The 24,389-nt window shown below is 40.1% G+C and overlaps 1 protein-coding gene across 12 annotated transcripts in view; it reads left to right on the plus strand.

The window, feature by feature from the left end:
* Positions 1-24,389, plus strand: part of PLEKHA7 (pleckstrin homology domain containing A7) — a 292,737-nt gene that overhangs the window by 178,187 nt on the left and 90,161 nt on the right. For all 12 annotated transcript variants that reach the window (XM_043548878.1, XM_043548879.1, XM_043548884.1 and 9 more), the window contains 4 exons: positions 9,593-9,704; positions 13,231-13,335; positions 15,194-15,266; positions 16,934-17,034. In XM_043548878.1, coding sequence (XP_043404813.1) covers positions 9,593-9,704; positions 13,231-13,335; positions 15,194-15,266; positions 16,934-17,034 — 391 coding nt within the window. The remainder of the gene's footprint in view (positions 1-9,592; positions 9,705-13,230; positions 13,336-15,193; positions 15,267-16,933; positions 17,035-24,389) is intronic.

Here is a 24,389-nt window from a genome sequence, read left to right on the forward strand (position 1 = left end):
CAAGCCTGAGTTTTATCATGCCTGTTTGCTCGTATTCTGTATAACCGCAGTTGATCAAGCCAATACACTACCCCGGAGAGAGAGCCTTGTGCTTGTTTCATCCGTTACATTTGGTTACTATGGCAGCAAAAAATGGCATGAAAACTCCTGGGATATAGAAACATAAACTTAGGCTATTTAGTTTTCTGCCCAAAAGAGTAGAAGGTTTAATTATATTAAAAGGTAGACAGATTAATTTGAAACTGCTTTGTTTCAGTAACAGAAGGTTATGGCTTTTATTTATACAGGTTTTTTTCTGTGGGTTAAATATTTGTATCTCTTTTAGGAAAACTGAATTAGCCATCTCATGGACATTAAAAATTCTGGCTGCTGGTGAAAATGCTGCAGTATCGGATTTTGTTGTTTTGTAAAAATAAGTGAGGGTTCCAAGAAATTCTTTGTAACCAATTAAATGTTGTGCTCTCCATATAGATAGGAATGTAGTCTAGGTATGATGGGGAATGGCATAGTGAGTCAGGAGGTATTGTACCAAACTGCCTGCGTTCACAGGCTTTATATTGATTCACACAGGTCCAGAATGCCAACTGCAGCAAATGTCAGTTTTCCAAAAATGTGTGCCAAGTGAGGTGTAATCATTTGGATTAGCTAACCTTCCCTTGAGTAGGTGCCTGTGTGTGTGCTTTTATGATGGGAGAGAAAGAGAACTGAAAAAGTACGTTGAATAACGTGGCACTGTTACGGCAGCGCAGCTGTTGTTGAATAATAGATATCATTAAACTCCAATATACGTTTGTTTGAACTGATGATGCTGAATATGGATTATGGCTTTCTTTACTTATTTGTAAAAGTAACTGTTTTTAACTCTGTCAGTGTTAATATGCTTGAGTGTTCCAGACAGTAAAATGGGATTGTCTCTGCATATATTTCCTTTTTATTTAAAATAGTAACTGGCTAAGGATGTCCTCTTCGTTAATTGACAATTAAGAGACTTGCATTTGAATGTTGTGTGTTGAATTGGGTTATGTTCTGGATTGATTTGGTTGTGATGAACATATAAATTCATCCTTGAAATGCCAGGTAGAAACTGATAGGATTTATCCTTTCTTTTCGGTTGTTCTCATTAGCCCTTATATAGTTGCAGATAGTTTGGATCAACACACAGGTGGCTCACAAGCCATTATTGAGCTGGAGAGTTATACATTTGTTTAATATTAATCAGCTGGCTATTTTTCAGAAAAGTTTCCAACAGGGACATAGAAAAATAGGTATTAATTATTTTAAAGGAATTACTAAACTGACACAGGTACAGATTAAATATACCCTTTCTCTCATGTTGTACTGGATTGATACCACATTCTGCTATTTTTAAATAACTACCTAGGATGTCTTAACAGGTTTATGAATCATTGCCATGTAAACATTGGAAATAAAATGTTAATCATTCCAACACTGAGCTTTTCATTTTGTTCAGAGAGAGATTATGTGGTAATATAAACATCAAATGTCTCAATTTAGTAAGGTGTTGCCGTATTGCACAGTGAGCCTCTTTATACAATGCAGGAAGTGTAGTTTCTGGTAAATTGAGTGAAACTACTGACTCTACTCAGATTTATCAAATCAAGCATGTCTATCAAATGTCAGTATTAAAAGAAAGTTTGTCAGGTGTGCAGTGGTTTTTTTTGGTCAGGCAAATGTACTTTGAGCTAAATCTTCAAAAGGACTTAAGTGCCGAAGTCCAACGTTTTGGTACCACTGGGATCCTGTGACCCCCCACTCAGCTTCTGCCTAACTTTGTAGGCACCTAAATTTCTGCTGTTTAATGTCCTCATAACATGTAAGTTTCTCACTGCTGCATCATCCTAGTCACCAGGACGTGTATCTCCCACCTAAACCCCAGCAGGATCCTTAAATGAGGCATTGCAGGACCTGATCAGGCAGGCATTCTCAAAAGCACATCTAAACTCACAAGAAGGACGTGATGGTAGGGGTGCCTGCTTTAAACTTTTAGCTCAGTGGTTAAAACGCTAACCGTGGATGTGGGGAGACCCCAGTTCAATTTCACATTTTGTCTGATGTTTAAAAGAGTCTCCCACTTCTCAGGAAAGTAGCCTAACTACTGAGCCATGGGATATATGTGGGCTATGAGTAGGGGCGTCTCAGTCTCTCTCAAAAAGAAAAGGAGTACTTGTGGCACCTTAGAGACTAACCAGTTTATTTGAGCATGAGCTTTCGTGAGCTACAGCTCACTTCATCGGATGCATAGCATATCGTGGAAACTGCAGAAGACATTATATACACACAGAGACCATGAAACAAAACTTCCTCCCACCCCACTCTCCTGCTGGTAACAGCTTATCTAAAGTGGTCATCAAGTAGAGCCATTTCCAGCACAAATCCAGATTTTCTCACCCCCCCCCCCCCCGGATTTGTGCTGGAAATGGCTCTACTTGATGACCGCTTTAGATAAGCTGTTACCAGCAGGAGAGTGGGGTGGGAGGAAGTTTTGTTTCATGGTCTCTGTGTGTATATAATGTCTTCTGCAGTTTCCACGATATGCTATGCATCCGATGAAGTGAGCTGTAGCTCACGAAAGCTCATGCTCAAATAAACTGGTTAGTCTCTAAGGTGCCACAAGTACTCCTTTTCTTTTTACGAATACAGACTAACACGGCTGTTACTCTGAAATCAGTCTCTCTTGTTGGCATTGTTCCGCTGTGGTTAACCTAGTGTTAAAAGCACTCATCTGAGAATTGGGAGACCTAAGTTCAAATAATTTCTGCACATTAGGCAGATGGGGGGAATTGAACCTGCATCTCCCACATCAACGGTTTGTGCTCTAAACTGAGCTAAGAGTTTATAAGGGAAGAGAAGGCAAAAGAAACCAGCTTGGACTTTTTCTTGGGATTTCACAGGATAGTTAGGGAACTGCAGCCTGAAAGCAACCCCATCAGAAAGGAGAAAGATGCATGTCTCCACCCAGGACAGTCGATGGCTGGGGTGCTGGCCCATAGAGGGGGAGCCCTTGCTGGATGATAGAGTGGGACTACAGGTACAATTACCCTGTATTGTGACACATAATGCCTAATCTAAAGGTATTGTTACCATGGGAGAATGGGTCAGTTAGTTTTGATTTTTAAATGTTAGATTTTGTGTGTGTGTGTGTGTGTGAGAGAGAGAGAGAGAGAGAGCGCATGTACAACTGGCCAACCATTATGGGAGGCAGGTATCATAGGCTAGGGAAGGCAGTGCCTTCCCAAACAGCCAGGCGTGGCTCCGCCCCCAAGCCGCTTCCTGCTCTTGCCCACTCTTCCCAGATCTCCTGTGCAGTGGTTGGGGCTGGGGACTGCGTGCCGCCCGCCCAGAGGGAATCAAAGTTGTGCTGTTATTTCTTCTAAGCTTAATTTAAATTACATGTTCAGAAATAGTGTCTCTCTTTTAGGACTTCAAATCAACTGAGAAACTGTTGGACAGGTAATCGTTCAGGATGGAATAACTGGTGTAATTTAGGAAGAGCTGATGGTGCCTAACCTCTTGTCTTGAACGAACACCCTGTGGCAGACTGCTCTGATCGCAAACTGTTTTCCTCTGATTATTTGCTGTTTTGTATGAGTGATAATGCTCAAAATGCTATTGTTCCCTGTTGTACTTAGTATTTGACTGAATATCTCTGGCAGCAATGTTTAGGGTGGCTAATTTGCCAAAATTTTTATGTAAATTTTAATGCACACATATTAAGATTAGAGTGGGAGAAATTCAGAGATTGTCATTAACCTGTTTGCACTGTTAATCATTTTTGTTGTAACTGGGGTATGTTTACCAAGCAACTAGATGCCTGTGGCTGGCCTGTGCCCCCTGACTTGGGCATGGGCTGTGGGGCTGTTTCATTTCTGTGTAGACTTCCGGGCTTGGTCTGGAGCCTTCCTCTGGGACCCTGCAAGGTGGGAGGGTCCCAGAGCTCAGGCTACAGCTCAAGCCCAGAAGTCTATACAACAATGAAATAGCCCTGCAGCCCAAGCCCTGCAAGCCCAAGTTGGTTGGCGTGGACATCTAGTTGCTGTGTAGACATACCCTTAATTGCCATGTGTCTAACAAGTTACCTTTGTTATAGCTGAGCAAACTGCATTGTATTTGAATGTTTCAGACAATACCACTTGGCCTCTTTAAATCCTTGGAACAAGAATGGTCTTGTGTTTAAAGCACAGTTCTGAGAGCTAGAGCTGGGAATTGGAGCTGGCTGAAAAAGGGGAATCCCTCCATGAACATGTTCATGCTTTTGGGGAAAGTGTTGCCCTGTAGAGGGACAAATGTCACAAATGTGAAATTTTTCAGAGAAAGGGCTTTAAAAGGCGGAGGGGAGGAAGAAGGAAACAGATTTTTTTCAGCTTCCTAGCTGCCCTCAGGGAAGGCTCTTGTCAGTTTAACTTGTAAAACTGTCAATAGTCTTCCGGCCTGGCTGCCAGAGAGGCAGAGTACTCTGTGCCTCATGTTCCTCATCTTGAAATAGAGAGAATTCTCATTTCATCAGTGGCGGTATTGGTGCTGTGAGGCAAAATTAATTAATGCTACTATAATGTATTGAGATCCTTTTTGGATCAAAGGGGCTATGTAACTGTAAAATATATTATGAATATTGTTATTACGGCTGCCACCACTACTGCCATCTGGTATCTTCCTTGCCCGGTATGCCATTACCAATACCAATGTGCTAAGTCTAGACCGACGACAAGTTAGCTCTTTGTTTCAAATATTTTTTGCCTGTATATTACGAAATAAATGCAGAAGATTGTATGTTCTGGTAGTTTTGTGAATAGCTGAGGTCTGCTGCTTGAGAATTTACCGCATGTGGTCTGTTACTACATTAAAAAACTTTAAAAAACAAAGTTTGTTTCATTTAACTTTACTGTGTTAACAAACAAGTTCTGTTTTGATCCTGGAACAAGATAATTGACTTCCTGCATCAATACAATTATTTGTTAGTGTTGGCATTCCTCTTGTCCTCTGGTGACCTAGACTTACTAATCCCACCTTCCTTCAAACCAAACAATAATTCTTTGTTGCTTCCTGTTTTGATGTCACCTCTCTCCCTCTTTCCAACTGAACAATCAGCTCTCCTGTGGCATAAAAAACAGACCTAGCAAAAAAAGTTTGGGGCTTTCATTAGCTTGCCAGACCTACAAAAAAGTTTAAATGACACTGACATATCAATCTCTTCTTTCCCTACTCACCTACATCTGTATAACTAATATACTACAGGGCATAAAGTGGATTTTGAAAGCTTACAGTACACTACAATAGCTAATCATTACTGGAACATTTTAGACAAACTCTTACTGATACAATAGGTACTCTATTTGTGAGGCATTTAATATAAAAACAATGTAAATATGTAAAAAGCACAAAACCATTTAAACAAAATTGATACAGACCCAGAAACTCAACTGAGGAAAATTGATGTATAACTAGAACAGAATGAGTTTAAAACAAATCTGTAAGATCATAAGAGTAGTTAAGAAAATTACCATGTTTTTATTTGATAATATTTATAACCAGTTAGCAAAAAAATCCCAATTTTTTGAAATATTATATGAAAATTTAAAACTGAAAACAGTTTGTTTTGAAGACTTGTTTAAATCTGTTCAGAATACCAGTTAAGCAGTATTCTGAAATTTTCCAACATAGAAAACTAAGGGCTCCATTCAGCAGAAATGTTAAGATTGTCTCCTCTGTTTTTTCAGGTCACTTTACAAGTGAAAATTACAATATGGCATAGCTTTCTTCTCTTTTGTTCTACAGAAAGATTAAGGGCTACTGAGAGAGACAAAGGAATGTAGAAATTTGTAATGCTTCCCTTCATTTAAGAGAAATCATTCACCCAAGGTTAAAATTTTCTCAAGTGCCTAAGTCACTTTTGAAAATGAGGGTTAAGCTTTACCTCTCTGTATATCACTTTCCTATCTCTGTTCCTTTACCTATTTAGATTGTAAACTCTTCGGAGCAGGGGCTGACTTGTGTTTGTACAGTGCCCTGTGCAATGGGGCTCTGATATTGCTTGTGGTCTGTAGCTGCTACCATAATACAAAAAATAATAATTTTTCTTCATTGCAAAATTATTACATTATATGATCCTGGCCAGTGTTTATTTTACAGGCTTACTCCGTCCAAGGGCTGGAGTAACTGTAACATAGACCTTAAGGACAGTGATGAGCTGCCAAAATCTTAACAACCGGTTCCCTCCTCACCCCACGAGGGGGTTGTGGCCCACCCCTGCTCCCCGGGGACTCCTGTCCCATCCAACCCCCTGCTTTCCTTGATGCCCTGCCACCCGGACCCTTGCCCCATCCACTCCCCTCCTCTGTCCCCTGACTGCCCTCAGAACTGGGCAGGAGGGTCTCATGGGCCACCGTAGTGGGTGCCCACCCCACCCCACCCCTAAGAGCCAGAGGGACCTGCCGGGGGTCGAGGTAGGGAGTCCCGGTGGTGCTTACCTGGGGCAGCTCCCAGGAAGCATCCGGCAGGTCCCTCTGATTCCTAGGGGTGGGGGAGCGTAGCTAGGGGGGGAGCAGGGGGAGCAGCCACTCCCCCCCCCCACAGATCACATCAAAAGTGGCGCCTTAGGCGCCGACTCCGTGGGTGCTCCAGTCTTGGAACACCCATGGGGAAAATTTGGTGGGTGCAGAGCATCCACCGGCAGCTCCCCGCCTGGCCCCGCGCCCAGCCCCAGCTCACCTCTGCTCTGCCTCCTCTCCTGAACGCACTGCCCCGCTCTGCTTCTTGGCCCACCCTCCCGGCTTCCTGCGAATCAGCTGTTCATGCAGGAAGCCTGGGAAGGCTGAGAAGCAGGCAGTGGCTTCGCGCTCAGGCCCAGGGAGGTGGAGGTGAGCTGGGGCAGAGAGCGGTTCCCCTGCGCCCCCACTCCCCCGGGTTACCTGCTGTGGCACGGGTGGCCCTCCTCGCATCTCCCTGCCCCAGCTCACCTCTGCTCCGCCTCCGCCTCCCTGGGCCTGAGCGCGAAGCCGCCACTTGCTTCTCAGCCCCCCCGGTTTCCCGCGTGAACAGCTGATTCATGGGAAGCCGGGGGGAGGGGGGGGCGGGAGAGAAGCAGAGCGGGGCGGCGTGTTCAGGGGAGGAGGCAGAGATGAGCTGGGGCCGGGTGCAGGGTGGGGAGCTGCTGGTGGATGCTCTGCACCCATCAAATTTTCCCCATGGGTGCTCCAGTCCTGGGGCTCCAGTCCAGCCTTAGGCGCCACTTTTGGTGGGTTGTTAAATATAGAAGCCCTTTTAGAACCGGTTGTCCAATTTAGAAGCCCTTTTAGAACGAGTTGTCCCTCATGGGACAACCGGTTCTAAAAGGGCTTCTAAATTTAACAACCGGCTCCAGCTCACCACTGCTTAAGGGTGTAACCTTAGTGCATACATTAATATGAATATTTTCTTGCTTGCACCAGCTAGCGGTTATCTCTGGCTGCTCAGCCTCATGCTCATGCTGTCATCAGGCTAAATGCTTGCAGTCAAAGTTGGTATTTTGGCTAGATTACAGGTACCAAGTAAAGATGAATTTAAAGGGGAAAGACGATGTTGCATTTAGCCGATTAGTGGCAATAGAGTACAACCGCAGCTTAGTTAAATGGATGATACAACAAGCTGGCATTTTCCTGAGAAAGAAATCCACCCAGCCAAAGGTGTATTGTGAATGCTGTTGGAATAAAAGAGTGTGTGAAGATTTATTCATGCCACAAGCAAAGGCAGAAAAGAGACATTGCACATGTTTGTGCATTTGAAATATCTTACTTTTTTTTACTGAAGGTAAAGCTCTCAAAATAGATCCTTTGGCTTCTACATACAGAGTAAACTAAACCATTGGAGCAAATCAAGTAGAAGTAGCTGAGTGTGCTTATCTTGCTTGGTATATGGCTGCTGTGCATAGTAAGAAGTGTGCATTTCTTGTGAGGAATAATGGGCAATAGGTTTGGTGATAAATATCTGCAAGGAGTTCCTCCTCTAGGGTGTTGGCTTATTGTTTTGTCCTTAAGGGATATGCACATTTCATTCAGTGATATGTTATAAATATGAACGATCTTCTCTCTCTGGGCAATGTGAAGGATCTGCCCCTTAATTTTATTAATCAGATTGGATGAATCTGTGTGGGCACAGGGCTCTGCCCTTGTGAAACAACTTGCAGCATCGGGGCCTATGAAAGCATAGCACTTAGACTTTCAGCTTCTTAATGAAGAACAGCTTGTATGACAATCGAGTCTGAAACAATGTGTTGCTGAGAAAATTCCACAGAATTTTAATATGCACCCTTTGAGGATAACTTTTAATTTTCCAGACTAAAATATATTTATCAAATATTTTGTTGATATTTTTCCTTCAACTTATCTGTTACTATCTGCATACTTTCTTTGAGTTCTCTTTCTCTCCAATTGAATAAAATTAGCTATTCCCCTCCCGCTTTAGCTTTTTCAGCTTGAGCATATGACCTATGCCATAGTAAATTGAAAAGAATTATACCTGTTGAGGCGGGTGGCATGGATTTCTTGTTGCTGATCACAGATACATTTTAGTGAACCAGAAGCTGTTTTCTCTTTTTAGATTGTCTTTCTATATGTTTGTGTAACACCTTTACGGTGAAATCTTCATCCTCAAGTCAAGTATACCTTTTAGACTAATCTTCAGGTAGTCTAGTTTGTAGGACCAATATATAATGTAACTGTATGTAGCACAGGCATTCACTGAGCTGGACAGCATTGTGAAAGCGAAATATTTCTCATGTTAAAACATTGGAGAACAATGTAAGAAAAGTTTCAGAGTAGCAGCCGTGTTAGTCTGTATTCGCAAAAAGAAAAGGAGTACTTGTGGCACCTTAGAGACTAACATTTATTTGAGCGTAAGCTTTCGTGAGCTACAGCTCACTTCATCGGATGCATTCAGTGGAGAAAAATAATCGTTAGCTTTGACATAACACTTTTCACCAGCAAAGCAACCTTTCTAATTTGTTAGAAATGTCCCATGTCATTCACTATGTATGGTATCATTTTATGCTTCTTTTAGTATCATTGGATATTGAAGGACTAGATGATCTTGTTCTGCCATTTTCTAGTCTAGCACAGCAGAGATGATGCTTGACCACTTGCACCAGTAATTCTGTCTTTAGAAAATTAAAATAGAATTTCCTTTTAAACCATGATGATTCCATGTTTTCTAGTCTTGACCTGATTGTGTCTTTACTGTGTTTGTCTTTTTACCCTGGAAGGAATAGGTTACTTACTTGCTTTGCCTAGAAGTGTATATGTAATATATATGTGGTTAATGGTTAGCTAATGATTATCGATGTATATTTCAGTTCCTTTTTACAGACATTAGAAAAATGTTACAATGTGTGGAATAGTGTATCATACTACTGTTACTTTTTTGTTACCAATAAAGAATTATGAACCCCTAAATACCATTGGCAATATCTTCTTAGAAAAGACCTAGTACTAAAATAACGGGTGTTCCAAGTGATCCTTTAAGTGTGAAAATATATATAAAAAAGCAAAAGCTGATTGTTTTAAATACTGTGTTTTAAAAATACCTTTTCTTTCTTTTCTAGGCAGAATTCACACATGTCCAAGCAACAAGTAAACCAAAGACCCTCAAGCATGATCAGTGAAACATCCACTGCAGTAACTACATCCACTGTAGATACCAAACCTGGCTCCAAGGTAAGACAAAAGTCATATCATTTGGTCTGGTGGTAAAACCCTGGATCCCTTGAAGTCATTGGGAATTTTGTTACTGAATTCAGTGAAGCCAGGATTTCACCCTGGAAGTCTAATAATGTGTTTCCAGGGAATTATGATATTAAACTATCTTCCACGCATGCAAAATTGAGAAAAAAAACCAAGAATAACTAAGTAAGCTTTGGACAGCTCAGAAGCCCACAAGCAGATGACAATTTTAGGTGAGAATTTTGAAAATTATTGATGCGATGAAATGCAGAGTTTGAGAGGTTCCTAAGGAGTGGAAGTATGTGTAAGTAATACTAGTATTCCCACAGGTCATATGATTGTCCAAAGCACTTCAAAATCACCTGCAAAATAGTGGAAATTTTAACTTGGACTTCCACTTAATTTCCCTTTAGTTCTCATCACTTCCTCTTCCTTTATCTTAGGCACTTCTCCACTTTAGCCTCATGTATCATTAGTGCTTGCACCACTACTACATTTGGAACATTTAGATAACAAAAATAATAGAAAAAATCAACAAGCAGAACTGGTACAGAATATGACAAAAATGATCATCTTTCTGAGGGCACAAAATATACCTGTGCTTTACTTTAGTAAACCCAACCTTACTTTAGTTGCATCTCCAAGACTACAGTAAATTAAAAAATACAAGATGAGGGGAAAATGACCATAAGGAAGCAAAAATAATAGAAGAGCTACCTAAGAAATATAAATGAAGCCTTAAATTTGTCTGTGGCCTTTTCACTTCTCAAACCTTCCCCACTGGAAAAGCGGAAAACCTGCTAAGTATCTAAGTCAGTGATACTTATACCTCTGTGGTTCAGGACCAACATCTCTCTCTCTCTCTCTCTCTCTCTCTCTCTCTCTCTCTCTCTCTCTCTCTCTCTCTCTCTCTCACACACACACAGACACACACCAAGTAGTAGTATTGTATTTATTTATTACAATTGGTTAATAACATAGTAAAAGCATCCTGACTGGTTAATAAGTAAATCACAGAGTGTTTTACTATCATGTGCTGCAAAGAGCTGCAGGAGACACATAAGTCAAAGAAGAAAGGGTTTTGCCAAATTGATTGTAAAGAGTGCTTACTGAGTTAACCTCTTTGTTGATGTGGCATCAGCTGAAAACTTGAGTTCTGTTGTATTATTTTTCTTGGCTGATTACTGGGGAGAGGTAAGTCATGTAATGAAAAACCCAAAAACACTTTTTAGATCCAGAGTGTAATAATGCAATTACAGGTTATTAGACCAATGCACATGTTGTTATGTGTCAGTCACTAGTATTACATTTAAAGCCAAATGTGTTCACAATGAAAGTATACTAATAGATTAATATGTCACCTTAAAATGGTAAGCTTAAATGTCACTTGAGGTACATGGTAAATTTTTTCAGTCACGCTTGCGAATACTTACATGTTTGTATTTATTTTATGCACTTCTTTATTACGATTTTTTTAAATGTCGTTTAATTTTTTAAATTTTGCTTTTGTTGATTTGGTAGAGACAATTAGGGACACTGCCAAAATTGACAGACTTAACAGTTTACCTCTTGTAAGTAACTTTGATGTGTAGAACTCCGTTGTAGAGGTGGGAAGGAGACTTTACTCACCCCCTTCTCCAGTTTGCCAGTAACTGATGTCCATCATCACCTTACAACATCCTTCAGTCCTTCTCTTGCCCTATGAGGAACTCTACTACAGTTCTGTCTGCATCCTAGTACAAGAGAGAGCCTGAGTGCTCTTGGAAGCCTATCAGGTGCAGCATTTCCCCCGATGCAGCAGCATGGGCTCTAGTACGGAGCTGGGTGAACTGGTTGGGTGGAATCTCTTCTGCTTCTTGTGCTCCTCCAATGAGATTTACTGAGGTCCTCTTTACTCTAAATCCTTTTTACCACACTTTTGCTTTGCCCCACAGAGATTCTTACTTATCATCAGGATCTTCTCCCTTGTGGAACCTTTTGCTTCCAATTATCTACGTGTCTTCAGGGTGCGGGGATGACGACACGACATCCAAGGTCTTAACAGAGCTCAGATCCACTCTTACTCAGAGCTAGACTTAATTATTCCATGCATCCCTAGCAGTTCAATCACTCCTGTTCCTCCACAGACTCAAAGTGGACATTTTTGGCTATCTCCCAAACAAACAAAGATTGTTTTTCTCTTTCCCAAGGATCACTTGGCCAGTATTAAGCAGCAGCGAGAATCTCTGGACAAACATTAGGGCATTTGAAATTAATGTAAAGATAAGACACTTAGTATGATATTATACTATTAGAAGAACATAAGAATGGCTATACTGGATCAGAGCAATGGTCTATCTAGCCCAGTATCCTGTCTTCCAGTGGTGACCGGTACCAGGTTCTTCAAAGGGAACGAAAAGAACAAGGCAATTATTGAGTGATCCATCCTCTGTCATCCAGCCCCAGCTTCTGTCAGTCAGAGATTTAGGGACACCCAGAGCATGGGGTTGCATCCCTAACCATCTTGGCTAATAGAAGTTGATGGACCTATCCTCCATGAACTTATCTAATTCTTTTTTGAGCCCAGTTATATTTTTGGCCTTCATGTCCCCTTGCAATTAATTCTTCAGGTTGACTGTGTGTTGTTTGAAGAAGTATTTCCTTATGTTTGCAGGGAAAATACAACATAACCTGTCAAACATAACTTGCTGCCTACTAATTTCATTGGGTGATCTCTGGTTCATGTGCTGTGAAGGGATAAATAACAGTTCCTTATTCACTTTCTCCACACCATTCATGATGATATAGTCCTCCATCCTCCTTAGTCTTCTGTTTTCTATGCTGAACAGTCCCAGTCTTTTTAATCTCTCCTCACATGGAAGCTGTTCCATACCCCTAATAGTTTTTGTTGCCCTTCTCTGTACTTTTTCCAATTCTAATGTATCTTTTTTTTAAGATGGGGTGATCAGAAATGCACTGCGTTCAAGGTACAAGGCGTATCATGGATTTATGGCATTGATGTTTTCTGTCTTATCTATCCTTTTCCTAATGGTTCCTAACATTGTTAGCATTATTGGCTGCCACTACACATTGAACAGATGTTTTTAGAAAACTGTCCACAATGACTCCAAGATCTTTCTTCAGTGGTAACAGCTAATTTAGACCCTACTGTTTTGCATGTATCATTGGGATTATGTTTTCCAATGTGCATTACTTCGCATTTATCAACACTGAATTTCACCTGCCATTTTGTTGCTCAGTCACCCAGTTTTTAAATTGGAAAAGTTGGACACCAACACTGTTATGATTCAGATGGAATTGGAACAGCATTTGGTACTGATATGTTGATGATAATAGGAAGCTGATTTTCCTCAACTACTTAATTAAATACCAGTGCCAATATACGTGTGCCTTTGAAGAGTGCTAGAACTATTTCATTACTGTGTAACAAAATATGAAACGATGCCTCAGTTATTTGTAATCTAACTGATGTGATTTTAATACAGTATGTTTAGTACTATTGCAATGTGCTTCTTTTCAGGTTTTAAAATCTTGTAATAAAGTTCACAGCTTTGGAAAGAGGGACCAGTCTATCAAGAGGAACCCTAATGTTCCTGTTGTGGTGAGAGGCTGGCTACACAAACAGGTATGTGAGAGATTATTTGTTTCTCTTTGTATTGCAGAATGTGCAACAGAATATATCAGATATCTATGAAAGCTTTTTAGATAACAGTAAAAGAATTGAAGGGCCTGAATTTCAGTTTTGTGGAAAACCTGAAGCTCCCATTGACTTCAGTAGAGAGTTGCTTGTGCTCAGCACCTCTAAAAGTCAGGCCCTTAGGCTTTCCATAGAGATTTGATTTGGACATGGAAAAAATGAGAGAAATGCTATAGTATTTGTTTAAATGTGGAAGCCACAACTTTATTTTAAACTGCTACCTAACTCTGGTAACCACTGCACATACCCGACAGGATTATTCCAGTGTGGATCTCAACTGGCACCGGTGACCCTACTGTATATAAATCTGAGAGTGATTATGAAAGACTGCCAATGGATTCTGACTCAAAGCCAGAGTCCTGACTCCTTCCCATCCTCCACTGTAGAGGTAGGAGGGATAAGATAAGGGGAGCCACAAGCCAAGCAAGAAAGAAGCCAGCCCTCTCATCATGTATTACCATACCAGGACTATTGCTTGAGCAGCCCACTCTAGGTTACAGGACTTTAGTCAGATCCTTTTTAACCCACCAATCACACTGGAATCTGCCAGTGTTGCAGCAGTTGTAACCTAAATGCCCCAGAACCAGACCTCCTGAATGTCATAGTAAGTGAAAAAAAATCCACACAGCAGTTTGCCAGTCCTGCCATATGAAAAAATTTCCCTTCCAGACCCTACAGTGCTGATCAGCCTAGCCCCCACATCACTGGAGATCTATCAGTTAGATTAAAAGGTGGTGAGGATGGGAGCCATGATGGCTAACCTCTCTAGGCAATAAACTGTATCAACCCACATTCCTCACATTCCACTACCAGCAAAGAGGAGCTAGTCTCCTGGCCCCGGTAGCACCCCTAATGCCCAGTGGCAGCTGCAGTGGGCGGGACAGGCCCAATAGTCTAGATCATAAAGGCCTTTTCCTTTTGTTCCAGTATGGAGCTGACAGTTTTGTTCTTTTTAATTTATAAAATCTTATCTTAAATCAACAATCCAGACATGGTTAAGAGGTGTCTATTCATCCTAAAATGTATTGACAATGTTCAAAACTGCTTTCTCTTTCCTAAAATAAGAATTGTTTCATACAAAAAAAATAAATTGTAATTGCTTTTCAAATCTCTGTGCTTTAGTTGATAATACATATTCTGTTGAAAATCTTGTCAACTGCTTAAGGCCTCATAGGCTCTAGTGTATTCAAAATAGATTTTTTAAGTTACCTTGAAGGTTAGTGACAGAATCGTCTAGGAAATGTGTCTTAGCCTTTTTGTATTTTCTATGAAATTTGTCTCTTGATTTATTTACAGGTTTTTTTTATGCTTTTCTGTGCTGTTCCATTAAGTTTTCCCTGTTCACTCTGCTTATATGCTGATCCTCATCTTTGTCAAGAAGCAATCCTTGGAATGAGTATCACTTCCTGATACACAATTAATTATCCTAATTGCCTGATAGATCTGTGAGGAAAATACATGGTAGCTACCCATACTGCGCAATCCATGTACACTTTAGATTTGAGATTAGTTAGAGAATAAAAATAATTTTTTTGAAAATTGTCCTGGATCACATAGGGAAGATTTGTCCTGTAACTAGATGTTATTCTTGATGATTCTATCATTGCATAATGTTTCTCCAAGCAAATGTAAAATATTCATTTTTGTAATGATTAATACTGTATTTTGGGACAACTGTGGTAATCTGTTAATTAGTAGAGCACTGTAGGAATTAGATGATAAAACAAACACTATATGAGCTTTTATTTGAACTGAAAAAATTATATTAAATTCCTTGCTTTTGCAGGATAGCTCTGGAATGAGATTATGGAAAAGACGATGGTTTCTGCTGTCTGATTATTGTTTGTTTTACTATAAAGGTGGGTAGACAATGTAGTGGTTTTGAAAGTTTTCATGAAACTGAGGTCATTGTGAAAAATATTCTAATTTGTTCTTCAGAACTTCTCTTTAGAGCTCGAAAAACTGTTAGACTTTTTCACCACTGTTTACCCCTCAAACAGTTGTTTAACATTACATTGTGACTCAAACCCTCATTAGAAAGCACCATTTTTGTTTGCTTGCTTGTATTGGTTTCTCACATTTATTGGAATAAAGTTATGGTTAAGACATGGGTAGTCCAGAGACATGTGTTTCAAGCAGTGGTATAGACGATAGATGCTGCTGCTTTGTATTTTTATAGCACTTTACATGTTCAAAGCACGTTACCAACATTAATAAACATTAACACCCCGGTGATATAGGAAGGTAAGTATTTGTACAGCTGGAAAAACAATGAGATTGTGACTTGCCAAAAGCCACACAATCAGTGGCAAAATCTGTATTAGAACCCATGATTCCTGACTCTTGCTCCAGTTTTTAACCTCTAGGTTTTTTGTATGATCTTTGGTAAGTCACACAGCTTCTCCATATGCCTTGGTTTGTTCCTGAATCGAATGGGGATAATACTTCCCTAACTCACATGGATGTTGAGATTAAGTACATTGTTTGTAAAGTGCTTTGAAATATTTGGAAGGCTTTATAGAAGTGCCAAGTATTATTTATTCATATTTATGGCTATTCCTCTATGTAGTGCCAGTAATAATGAATGTTCATTAACTATAGTAATTATTTGGTTAGACGTAAAAATCACTGAGTGAAATTGTTTTAGATGATCATAATGGTCTATTTTGACCTTAAAAATAAAAATAAAAATCTAAGAATGTTTACTATATATTGATCTGAGAACATTGCACACATGAGTGAGTAAAAAGGCAGGAAGGAAGAAGAAACAGGACAACGTGGGTTGCCAGTCCCCATGCATAGGGCCTTACTAGGAATGGATCCAAGGGGGAGTCTAAGTGGAGACAGTGCTGCCTATCAGTAGGCCCTTGTTGCCTCAGTAGTTTTTAAAAGAAAGCTGAGCAAGGACTATCTCTCTGCTTTGTCCCTCTTTAATTCATTGTCACCTTGGTGGCCTTCTTTTCCACTTTCCCATGTTTCTGCCGTTTGGTCACTAAAGGGACATCAGTGGGAGCTTTGTTCTGGAATTGTATTCTTCTGACTAAATAAAAATAAGGGGAAATTTTGGTTGGCTGGAAGAGTTCTGGTAGCATTACTTCATATAATAAGCACTTGTTTTTATCACTTGTTGGTACTGTTATTGGTATATGTTAGGGCAGCGATTCTCAACCTTTCCCGACTGCTTTCAGGAGTCTGAAGCCCAAGCCCCACCAACCAGTGCTCAAGCCTGAGCCTGAGCCCACCACCTGCAGCTGAAGCATATTGTTTTGCTTCGCGGGGCCCTGAGCAATTTCCTTGCTTGCCACCTCCTAATGCCGGCCCTGCACTTGTGACCCTTCTGGGAGGTCGTGTGCCCCGGGTTGAGAAACACTGATCTAGATGAGTTGATGTACGCTGTGGAAGACCTCTGCATAACACCAGGGGTATGTGTATACCTGGTTGAGAACCACTGTGTTAGGGAATATGTTTTTTTTACACCTGATGAAGAAGTGCCCTGAATCATTTTGATTTTTCTTTCATTCAATAGACAGCAGAGAAGAAACTGTTTTGGGTAGCATACCATTGCCTAGTTATGTAATATCTCCTGTTGGACCTGAAGATCGCATAAACCGCAAGTATTCCTTTAAGGTACAAGTAAATAAATTACAAAGCTTATGATTTATATTCAGCAGTAAATACACTAGATGTTTAAAAATGTTTATTTGCATAAGAGAAGACATTGTTTAGAGGAAACAATAACAATATCTCCATTTTAAAATAATTGTAAAAATGAATGTTTCATTTTTACATCGTATCTACTTCATACATATTTACAATGTTACCTAGTTCTTTCTGGGATCTAATAGTTTTATCATAGTTCATTTTTCTGCTATGCTATAAGTTTCCCTGTTGCTTTAGTATGTGCCTGTGGATAATGATCTTCTGTCTGTAAAATATCAGAAAATAAAATTGACAAACCTTATCATTTCTCTTATAAATAGAGAGAAATATTGACTTTTTCCCTCATAGACTGCTTTGCTTTACTGTGGATGGGGATGACTTTTTTTTTTCTTCTTTGCAACAAAACCATCACTAAGTTTTGACAAGGAGAGGAAATGACAGTGCCATGACTTTAGTTGCTTTATAATATAATGCATTGTGGCAATTAAACTTCTCATTTATTTTCTCTGCAAAAAATGGATAATTAGTATGGCCTCTATAATAGTTCAAAAGAATTAATTTCCTCCTTTTATCTCTTAACTCATGTTGTAATTTCCGCATCTTAGAGAATAAGAACAGCCACCTTTAACTACTAAATAGAGTCTTGAAGCTATAGTTGTTTAAGGTTCTACTTAGAACAACATTTTAATTTTGCCTTCCATGTAGTTTAAGTACATCTATTGTTTTGATAAGGAGTGTTCTTTGTTAAAATTCTATGTTGAATGATTTATGGTTTGCTCTAGCTATTTATTGCTCTTTGAAAATGCAACAAAAGAAAATAAACCTATTCTTGGTAATGGAAAAGCCTGCTTCCAGCTCACTACATGTCTGAGCACATGCATTAAGGCAAATTATAGAGGCTTCAATGCAGGTTATATTTTTAAAATATACAGATATTTGGAACAGAACACGACACATTGAATCCATCAAAGTAAATTACAAGCATTAATCATGCACAGTTTCATCAAGTGGTATGCAAATGATGTTCTAGAAAGAAACTTTCTTCCATCTTTTTGCCTTATGAGAATTACAGAAAGACTTAGCTTTTTAAATCTGCCCACCCAGAGCTTTTTCTTTCTTCTTGATTTGTGGGTTTTAGCAATTCAGACTGCCTGTTGCTGATTTCAGGTTTATTTTCTCTGGAAAATGGATTGAAATTGATTTGTTTAAATAAATGAATATTTCTTCTTCAAGTAGTGTCCCTACAGGTGTTCCACTCAGGTGCACATGTGCCTTTGATTGGCAATTTTCAGTAGCAATGCCTGTTAGAAGCTCATGTGCCCTCTACCAAGGATATATAGAGCTGCAAAGGCAAACAGCTTTCAGCTTTGCCTCAACTTCTTAGTTCAGCTTGTTTAGTTCTTTTGATAATTGTACTACTTCAGTTATAATTTGGGGGTTCCTGTTCTGAGAGCTTTGCTTCTGGGGGCATCATCAACTTGGCATGTTGCTGTCCCTGGAATTAAAGCACTGCCTTACCTGCTGGGAAGCTGTCCTGGTCAGCAACAGACATTGTGTGTATCCGTTGTTTGGGAAACACCTGCATCCCAGCTAAATTCAGTTCAGTTCAGCTTTTAAAAGCAGATCTTGTAAAAAGTGGGAGATTAAACTTTGGCTCCTCGTGTTGGAGCACTCCCTCCTCCGATCTGCTTCAGATACAGGCCCAGATACCCTCCCAAGACATGAGCCTCAGAGTGAGCACCATGCTCTGTTGACCTTAGTACCTAGGTCTTTGCAGGATAAGAGAACAGAGGGTGCCATTAGAGCTCCTAGGAGGAGTAATTCTGGATCTCCTTATAGTACCACTAGTATCTAAACAAGTGACCCAGACTGCAACATTGATACCTCTAGACAGGTACGGCTAGACAGATACTACCACCAACACTCTCAGTATTGACATTGGTTACTGTGGAGCCTCATCTAATCCAGATGCAGATTTACGCACAAGAAGTTCAGATTCTATAAGGACTTGTTAGTGTCTGATGAGCCAGAGTCTGCACTATGAATGGGTATCTAATAGAAGTCAGTATTGAGATATTCAGGGTCTCTGAGGTCTTACCATTTTCTGGTAACCCTGGTTCTCTGGTACCATTCCATCAACCAGACAATGGTCTGCTCCTCCTCTGCACTATACTGTGGACCCTTTAGATTCCCATATCGCTGTACAGGGATCTCCCACTTACCACCATAGAGACATCTTTCCAGGCACCTTACCTGAGAAAAAGCCCAAAGGGCAAGAGAATGTCATGCCCCTTCTTATGAGTCTGAGCAGCATTGGATGCATCCCCCTCTACCTTATGGTCCTCCTCAGTGGCCATATTGGGTCCCATAGGCAGCCTTCCATCAGCAATATTGAGGGATCCTAGCTACTCCTGTGGGGAATATTGTGAAAGGCAATCATCTGCTTCATCTCTCCCACTAAAACAACCACAACTTCTTGAGGAGCTTTTTAAAGGGCAAGAGACTAGAGTGGATAAGGATGTGACACCACAAACTAATATCTCTTCATCTTCTCCAGATGTAGCTGTGCTGTCTCCTACACTCTCTTATGCCAAAGATTTTAAACAGTTTTAGGAGCTGACTAAATGGATTGCTGCCTTGCTTCAGATCCCATTGAACAAGGTCTAAGAGTCACAACATAAGCTCTTGTATATACTCCACATGACAACTTCTGACTGAATAGCTACGCCAGTAAATGAGGCTCTACTGGATCCTGTCAAAACGATCTGGTAGACTTGAGCAAGCCAATTAAAAATACTTTGTTCTGCCAAAGAATTCTGAGTTTTTATTTTCACACCCTTTTCCTAATTCCTTGGTTGTGTGGAAGCTGTTAATGAGCGTTGCAAACAGCACCATACTGAGTCTATGCCATACAGTCACACCAGAAGCATCTTGATCTCTTTGGGCTTAAAAACTACTCTTCCTCAACGCTGTGGTTTAGAATAGCAAATTATTAGGCTCTGATGGCAAAGTGTAACCAGACCAATTACAGCAAATTAAACACTTCTATTGATCATCTTCCCACAGATCATCGGGAACAGTTTCAGGCCATCAAAACTGAGGGTTAGCTCTTAATGAGGACCTCACTGCAAACTTCCCTAGATGCAGCCAGCAGTGCAGCTTGTTCTATCTCTACTGCTGTTGTTATGCATTAAGCATCTTGGCTTCAGCTATCAGCATGTCTTAGGGAGATCTAAATATCATAGAAAACCTTCTTTTTCACACAGAGACTTTTCAGTGAGTCCACCAAAGAATCGTGCACATCTTAAAGGACTCAAGGGCCACTCTCTGTCAACTCCTGCAAATGAAAGACAATGCAGTTGATCACAAATGGAACAGAGATCCATCTGGTCCAATTCTCTGGCTTTCATAGACCAGCTGATCCACCTAAGAAAAGACAGATATCAGAAGGACTGCTTGCTGTGACCCCTACCGCCACCCAACCCTTATTATCATTGAAGGGTCAATTTGATTATCTGGTTGAAAGTCAAGAACCCTTCCTACCTTGGGAATCTTCAGCAACACCACACTACCTATCTTCCTCCCCTGGGTGATCATCTCTCCCATTTTTGACCTGCATGGAAGCATATTACAAATTATAACATTGGGTAACTCCATCCATTTCTCCTCCATCCTGCCATCCCGCTTTCCTTGTCCCTCCTCAGGGATTCTTGTCACAAACATTTGCTTAGACAGGCTGTCCCTTCTATATGTAGGAGCCATAGAACCATTTCCAGTTCACCACGGAGGAAAGGGACTTTATCCCTAGTGTTTTCTGGTTCCATAAAAGAAGAGGGCATGGTGACCAAATCCAGTGCACTTTCTAGAAACATTTTGTGTATTTTTGCAAAGTTGTAAAAATAAATAAATATGGAGAGCTGAGACCTTGTCTACACTACAGGTTACTTCAGTGTAACCCCTGAGCGATGTAAGTTACACTGACCTAAGAGCCAGTGTAGACAGCACTATGTTGGCAGGAGAGCTTCCCCCACCGACATAGTTACCACCTCTCATGGAGGTGGGAGTTATTAAACCGATGGGAGAGCTTTCTCCCATTGACTTAGAATATTTCCACCCCAAGCAACTACAGTGGCACAGCTGCAAGTGCTGTAGTGTAGATGTAGCTTCAGAGACCATGTAACAGGAAAAATTACAAAGGAACTTTTGTAAAAGAATCTTCACTCCAACATTTAACAGGTATGATTCAGTAAGCCTTTTCCCTAGGAAGAAGCAAATACTGAAAAAAGAGGTTAAAATGGAGGTCCAAGCTTCTACATCTCCTGAAGTATAAAATAAGAAACAATTGCAAAGGGAATATCTTATTAAGGATAGTTGTGCTAGCTAAAACATACCTTTTTAGTGAAAAAATGCTGCTTGGAAACTTTTTCATTTTTATGATAAAGTTATAAGATTGTAAACCAATATAAAACTATTACAAAAGAAAAAAAGAATTTAGATGGGTTTCAAGAGCCAGACATCGTCTCCAGTATGCAAGTTCTGGTGCTGCTGTTGACACCTACATTTGTTAACCTTGTGCTTTTACCTAGGGAGGATCAACAAATTTGAATCACTCCTCACTAGTTCTGCAGTTTGCCATGTTTATGTTTACTGTTAAATAACAATTTCAGAAGCAATTAAGTTCTGTCAAAATTCCTTCTCAAATGATTTAGAGTATCCTAACTGGGCTTCAGTTAGTCTCTGACGATCAGCATAATATAGTCATAGAGTCAGCCATGCAGGAAGAAGAGAAGAGAGAGAGAATGTGGTTTAATTAGTCACTTAACGTATCTGGGAATACCCAGCAATAAATCATAAGTTCATAAATCATTTTCTTTCCTTAATTGTTTACACTTATCTGGAACCCAATTTGGTCCCACTCCATTGCTGGGACACCACCACTCTCTCCTCAAATGAGGGTTAAGAGGGGCTGGAAAATGGGGCAGGTAGTCTTCCCACTGTACTGGACATTAGGAGCCCCAACTCCTCTTTTTCCAGCTTCCTTAGGGGATGCCATCCCTTAAATCCCCTTCCAATTTCTGTTTCTCAGGGAACCATATCCCCTCTGTAATGAATACCTGTACTGGACACCTGCCACCTACTAAGTTTGCCACATCTTGACCTATCCTCCTCATGTACTTCGCCCTGACTCGCTGTGAGAAAAGCAAAAAAAAAAACAACAAAAAAAAACCCCACCATGCCTCAGCCAATCTGGTTGTGAAGCAAAAATTCCTTCCAAGGAACTAGCACAATGTCTACAGCAGATGATGATAAAGCCCAGTCCTATTCTGATCTCGTGGGTGGGAAGTTGGGTGCTACTGATTGGTGATTGATGAAAGTTCCTTCCCAAATGTACGGAGTATAAATACTTCCCTCTCCTCTGGTGCACATGGTAGGTAAGTGCTGCCACATTGTCCATCCACTTCCTGTTACCCCTCCCCCCCACCTCCTGGCTCTGCTAAAGTCAGTCCATCCCCTTTCCTCCTCCCTTGTAACCCAATTGCAGTGGGAACCATAAAAGGAGCTCTATCCCCTTTTTCTTGCTGGATGGACAAAGACCCACCACATTCAGTTACGGTGAGGACATTTGGTTAAAATCACTATAAGCCATTATACTAAGACTTTTAATAATGGTCTCTTCACCAAACAATGTCATGTAGGATTTTATTGCAAAGCCAGTGTTATGCTATTACTGGAGAACTCATAAAATAAATCATGCGTACGTAGACTGCCTTGTATTGTTTGTAAAAGATCATTTGTTTGGCTGGAATTGACTCTACTTAAGCTTTTATCTGATGTTTGAATGCAGGTTTAAAGCCAGGACCTGTGGCTTTCTTACCTCAGAACAAAGTTTATAGCAGGGGCAAGAATAGATTTCCTAGGATTTCTATAGTAGTGATAACGTGAGACTGTCTCAAATTCCACACCTACACCATCACGTGTCAGCTTGTAGAAGTTCAAGAGCACTGCCTTACTATCACTCACTCACTAGCCATTACATTTATCTAATCTGTTCAGTACCCTTAAATATACAGAGCATGGGTGAACATTATATGTCATAACTAAATGCTGCTAGAAATAGAAAACACAACAAGATTAATCCCAAAATAAAGCTAGGACTTTTTTCACACTGAAGTCCTGAACAAGTGGAAAATGTATCCTGTCATATTTTAAACATGGTCTGTCTTTTATTTAGTTTAGTGCAAAATGCCAATTACAGTATAAGTTTAATTATTGGCCAGCTTCCATTTTAAACATTTATTTTCTGATAGATGTATTTAGTTTGTTGAGCTGGTCTTAGTATTAAACAGTTTAAAACACAGAGTATTAAAATCATACTAAAAGCTGGAGAGGTCTCCCTGAGAAAAGATTACTTTTGATTGTTCGTGTGTGTGAAAAGTATTTTCATAGGGAATGTTTTTTAAGTTTATCCAAATATAATACTAAAAAAATAGTTTAGGAATATTCCTCCATTATACTAGATTGAGAAAGTGGAGAGCTTTCCATCATTTCTTTGGCAAAGGAACAATTCATTGCAAGCAATTATACAAGCGTAGGTTCTGATCCTGCAGAATCATGTCCATGATTTGTTGCTTTAAGTCCAATATGGTGAAGATGAATAAGATGGAGTAGTAATAAAACTTCAATAAGAGATCACAAATGACATCAGCCCTACCAAGACACTCTACTTTTACACTGACACTACAATGCATAACTTCTATGACAGGGAGTTATCTCTTGGCACTTGAAACCAAGAAACGAGTGAAATCCCAATTTTTGCCTATAAAATAGAGGCCATTGCAACACTGTTTCTGGGTATTTTAATGTCCTGTATTAGCGGAAATCAGGATTTACTATGTGGAGCTGCTCTTCATCGCTGAGACATGTTGGGATCTGGGCTGCCATCTTTGTCAGTTGCTCATAGTATCTCACTACTTCCTGAAGTTGGTGTTGACATACTTCACTCTTTATATATAAATCCAATAGCCAGATTTAAGGCACATATGCTACCAGGGAGCTTTCCCTTTAGGCTCTCTGGTAGCTTATGTACCTTAATCTGTCTAATGGATTTATTACCATTATGTAAACTGAGGAAATGCCATGCTCTGTATACCTGAAAGGGACTGTTTCAGACTTTAGAATGGAGGAAGAGGAGGGGGAAAATAGTGGTCTCAGCTTCTAGATTTCCTGAAGAGTTGTTATATCTAATTCCTCTTCCCCCTCCACATAATGTTGATAATTTTTTTTACAGGAAAATGATTCACAGTCTAGCTGAGGGATGAGAT

This window comes from Chelonia mydas, chromosome 6 (assembly GCF_015237465.2).
Source record: "Chelonia mydas isolate rCheMyd1 chromosome 6, rCheMyd1.pri.v2, whole genome shotgun sequence".
Classification (NCBI taxonomy): domain Eukaryota; kingdom Metazoa; phylum Chordata; order Testudines; family Cheloniidae; genus Chelonia; species Chelonia mydas.